Below are 4110 nucleotides of genomic sequence, written 5' to 3'. Positions count from 1 at the left end.
TCTATGAATTTCAGTGTATTGCCATATTTTGTTTGGAAAATGCATAGAGGTATTGATGAGTTGTTAGAGGGAGGCTGAACAGTTTGGCAGCTGGGCTGGGGACAGCTAGAGCTCTTAGTGGATGGGAAGAAGTAGGAAGTGGTTTTACCTTTTTGAGTAAAAATGTTGGTGTGGTAATAGAAGAGTTGCCAGTTAAATCATTTCTGTGTCAGCACCACTAACACACTGAACCAGGTTTCACTGAAACATGCAGGAGCTGCTCAAGCCTCTGTGAAGTTGCTGCTTCAGTCCATTTGCGTACACAGCCGGGTGTTGCTGCCATGGTTAAATCCTTCCTTGAACCAGGAGGGTTTTACCACAGCTGTAAGGAGCTGCAAACTCTTTAAATGACAAAAGTGCTATGCAGAGTGCTTGACTGAGAAAGACAATTAGCAGTGACTGAGTCCAGGACCTTTGGATCTTCAGAGCTAGTTTATTTTTGGAGGTTTTGCTAGGCACACCCTGGAGTGAAGGATTTGGGATTTAAATTTTGGAGGAAGATGAGAGCACCACTGTCACCTACCCGCTGGTTCTTGCTTTATGCAGAGCTATGGCAGTGCCCTTCAGTGTCTGCAATGCCCCCTATACACATTGGTGGGCTGGGGGTATTTGGTCTGGGTACCAGGACTGCCTGTGTAGGGCTGAGGGGATCTCTTACCCCAGGGGATGCCTCTGGGTCACCTGGCTGACATTCAGAGGAGGTTTCTCATAGTACCACTTTTTCAGAAGTTTGTTCACCTGGTCCTGATCTGTGACACCTCGGAGAAGATCTTCCTCTTCCTCAGCCCCGTCTCCTTCCCTACGCAAGCTGAAGCTGTGCAGTTTGATCTCCTGCCGCATGCTTTCAAAGAAGTGGAGGATGCATTTGTGAGCGAAGAGCCGGCTGTGCTCGCAGCAGGTTTCCTCAAAAATCTTTTGCTCGATGTCAATGTAGTTGCTCCAGTGACGTGCCTGCAGGAGGGTGCCCTGATCGAAGCAAGGTCTGAGCCAGCGGGCGAGAAAAGCTGCTATGATAAGGATCAACAAAATGCTCCAGCCGAGTACCTGTGTGATAAGAAATAAGCAGTGGAAAAGGAGCAAGACAGGCACAAGGACAGGCACAAGCTGTTTGCCTGTATCAACAGGACAGAGAATTTGTGTGGCTTGAGGGGAGATGTGTCATATCTGGACTCCTGTTCTTGCTCTGTCCCTGAAGTTCAGCACCCCCAGACTGCACTCAGAGGGTTGGGGTAATCTCCTACCAGTGAGTATAGGACATTTGTCTGTGCATCAATAGTTCAGTAGGATAGCTGTTTGTGAAGTTAGCCTGGAGAAGCCAGGCATTTACTTTAAGCACAGGAACACTCCAGGAGAAGTGGACTTCAGTGCTCTCCTTTGATACTCACTTATCTCCAGGGAGATCTTCATTGGCCACCTACACCAGCTCTAGGGCCCAGGGGTCCTGTCAGGAGCATGAAGACTGCCCAGACTACATGCAGCTGCCTTTGGTAAGAAGGAAGGTCTCGTTTTCAATCAAAACAACAGTCCTCATCCCTGACCTGGCACTCCTTGCATTGCCCTTAAAAAAAGTGGGTCCTGTCTGCATGGTTAGCAGTTAGAAAGGTCTTCTGATACTGGACAGGACTTTAGGAAACACTTGTATTACTTGCAATTTGCTTTTTATTATCTGGGTTTAGAAGTTACTTGTTCCTCTGGAAACAAAGTTCTGTTAATTAAACCATACTTTATTTCCTTCCATTTCCCTACCCAAATGACTCTGGAGATTATCATGGAGGGTGGCATAGCAAAGAGCAGTCTTGTTCCCAGCCTGACAATGTTGAAACTATGACAAATCAAGGAAGAGCGGAAGCAGATGAAGCATGCCCCAGGCACCTCACCAACATGGGGGCTCTGCCAGCAGTGACCTACCTGGGAGCAGCAGCGCAGGTATCTGGACACTGCCTTGCGAGATGTGTTGTTCCTCATGAGCTCGTCATCCTTGCAGGGCACCTTGGCCAGCAACTGCTGCACCTGCACCAGGCTGGTGTTGGCAAAGCCTGCAAACTTCTCTGGATCCACAGAGCCACTGAACGCACAGATCAGGCATTTTCCATCCAGGAGGGTGACAATGATCCAGACAACAGGTGCCACCATGGCTCGCTGCATGATAGAGGAACACATGTACCTGTGGCAGGAGAGAGAGAAATGAGTGGGTAAAAAAATGCTGGGAGCTTTCTCCTTAGTTGGACACAGTCTGCCCAACACTAAGCAGCCCTGCTGGAGTCAGGGACATGGCTCCCAGGAGTCTCCACAGCACTGCTGCAGCTCTGGGATCTCTTTGTTGGTGCTGCCTCCTGGTGACATCTGGGCCAGTGCTCTGCATGCTGCCTGCATTCAATGTGGTGCACAGTTGTCTCATTATACGCTTGTCTCAACTGTATGCTTATGTCTTCCAGGCACAAATCCTTGTCAGCTCTCCCCTGTCTTGTTCATTCACTCTTTGTTTTCTTTTCAGCTCAGTTTCTGCCTGGAAAATAACTTTTTCTGCAGTTTTTCTTGCCCCACTCTGTGCATGATGTAAAACTTTGTATGTAACAGTTTGAATGTGATCCCTTCCATCACTGTTAGTCAGTAAAAACTCAGCTAAAGAGAGGGAGACTACAAAGCTATCAATAAAGAATTATTGTGATGGAAATGCCACTCTTTCTGCATATTTGAGTGAAAATGCCTCATCATACCTGTAAGCCCCAGGAGAAGCCTTATGTGTGCATGACAGTGCAGACAGCAACATATTTTCCGAGGGTGGCAGCATAAATCCAGCCATTGGTGCCGAGGGGCTCCGATGGGATGTGGTGTTCCCTGTGTTTCTGCTGTGGCAAAAGCAATTACCGTACCCCCTGCCCCTCCAGACTCATGGGGAAAGGTCTTAGGCACTGAGCTTAGAAGAAAATTAATTATGAGGACGATCAAAGATTTGGGGGCAAGGTAGCTAAGCAGGAGGTGAAAGAGGGGACCCCAATCCCAGCGCAAAGCCCACCTGATGACAGCCAGGTCCTTCTTTCTGCGCCCCTGCGGTCGCCTCCACTCCTCCAGCATCACCAGGGACTGTCTGTTGAGGATGAGGCCACAGAGGAAGAGGGCGATGGGGGGTACGAACATGATCCCCAAGCCATATGCCATGTTGTACCGTGGCAGGCAGGGGCAGCTGAAATCAAAGGAGGTATACATCTTTACACTAGCCAGGGCTAACAGTCCGCAGATCCCGTTCATCACAGACTCTGAGTTGGACTGGAAGTACTGAAAGATCATCCGGAAACGGTCCATCTTGTTCTTTTGGCCAAAGGTGCACCTCCTGGCAGATCCCTGGGCTGACCGGTACAGACTGTCTCCCTTTGCCACCACTTTTGCTGCCACGGGTCAGGGGATGCAGCTCAGCTTGCAGCCAGTCAGGGCAAGAGGACAGGGATGGACGAGAACTGCTGTGGCAGGAGGAAAATTCTGTGCTGGGGCTTCTCCACTGGCACACAGCTTCACGGATCTGTCTCTCATTCAGTGCTTATCTTCTAGGGCAGCTGGTAGCTCTTCTAGGTGAGCAGATGGATACAGTCCCTGGCAGCTGGTTTTTCTGCCCATTTTTCATTTTCAGGGCTGTTCTATGTGCCAACAAGTGACAGCCTCCGGTAGTGCTGGGTCCCTTCCTCCCTTCCTGGAGAAGCTAAGTCTTAACAGAGCCATCAGTGGATGCCTGGGAGCTGCCTTCTCCACTGATTGAGGGCTGTGGAGCAATTCATTGGCCGGGAGAAACCAGGCAAGTCCAATTGGTTCATCTACATTACTGCTGCCACCCCATTTCCTTTTGGTGAGCAGGTTACCAGCCCTGAGCAGGGTATGGGAGGAGGCTCGGAGCACATGCCTGGCTCTGAGCATGATGCACCACCTGGAGAGCAAATTTCCCTATGGAAATGGGTCAAAAGGACCAGCCCTCTGATCAGAAGGCTGTGAGATTCCATAGCCCCAAAGCCTGCCACAGCACTTTGTGGCAAATACTGCTCTTGGCTACACATAGTACATGTACCACGATGTTTGTACCAT

General features: G+C 49.8%; 1 protein-coding gene across 1 annotated transcript; it reads right to left on the bottom strand.

The window, feature by feature from the left end:
- Nucleotides 1-438: 438 nt before the first annotated feature.
- CALHM3 (calcium homeostasis modulator 3) lies at nt 439-3342 on the bottom strand. The gene is made up of 3 exons (XM_009555745.2): nt 3056-3342; nt 1948-2203; nt 439-1083 (listed from the first exon to the last, which is right to left on the bottom strand). Exons 1-3 carry the CDS (start codon nt 3340-3342, stop codon nt 694-696), a joined length of 933 nt encoding a protein of 310 aa, XP_009554040.2. The 3' UTR covers nt 439-693.
- Nucleotides 3343-4110: the final 768 nt, after the last annotated feature.

Source organism: Cuculus canorus, chromosome 7 (genome assembly GCF_017976375.1).
Source record: "Cuculus canorus isolate bCucCan1 chromosome 7, bCucCan1.pri, whole genome shotgun sequence".
NCBI classification, from domain to species: domain Eukaryota; kingdom Metazoa; phylum Chordata; class Aves; order Cuculiformes; family Cuculidae; genus Cuculus; species Cuculus canorus.
Note: the sequence above shows the minus strand (reverse complement) of the source record. Positions and strands in the feature narration are given on the sequence as shown.

What these genes read in the sequence shown, in the direction of transcription:
- CALHM3 (XM_009555745.2), bottom strand. Translation starts at nt 3,342, where the DNA reads ATGGACCGTTTCCGGATGATCTTTCAGTACTTCCAGTCCAACTCAGAG. An exon ending in AAGGACCTGGCTGTCATCAG is followed by an intron (nt 2,204 to 3,055) that starts GTGGGCTTTGCG and finishes CTCCTGCCACAG; the next exon opens with GTACATGTGTTCCTCTATCA. An exon ending in ACCTGCGCTGCTGCTCCCAG is followed by an intron (nt 1,084 to 1,947) that starts GTAGGTCACTGC and finishes CTTATCACACAG; the next exon opens with GTACTCGGCTGGAGCATTTT.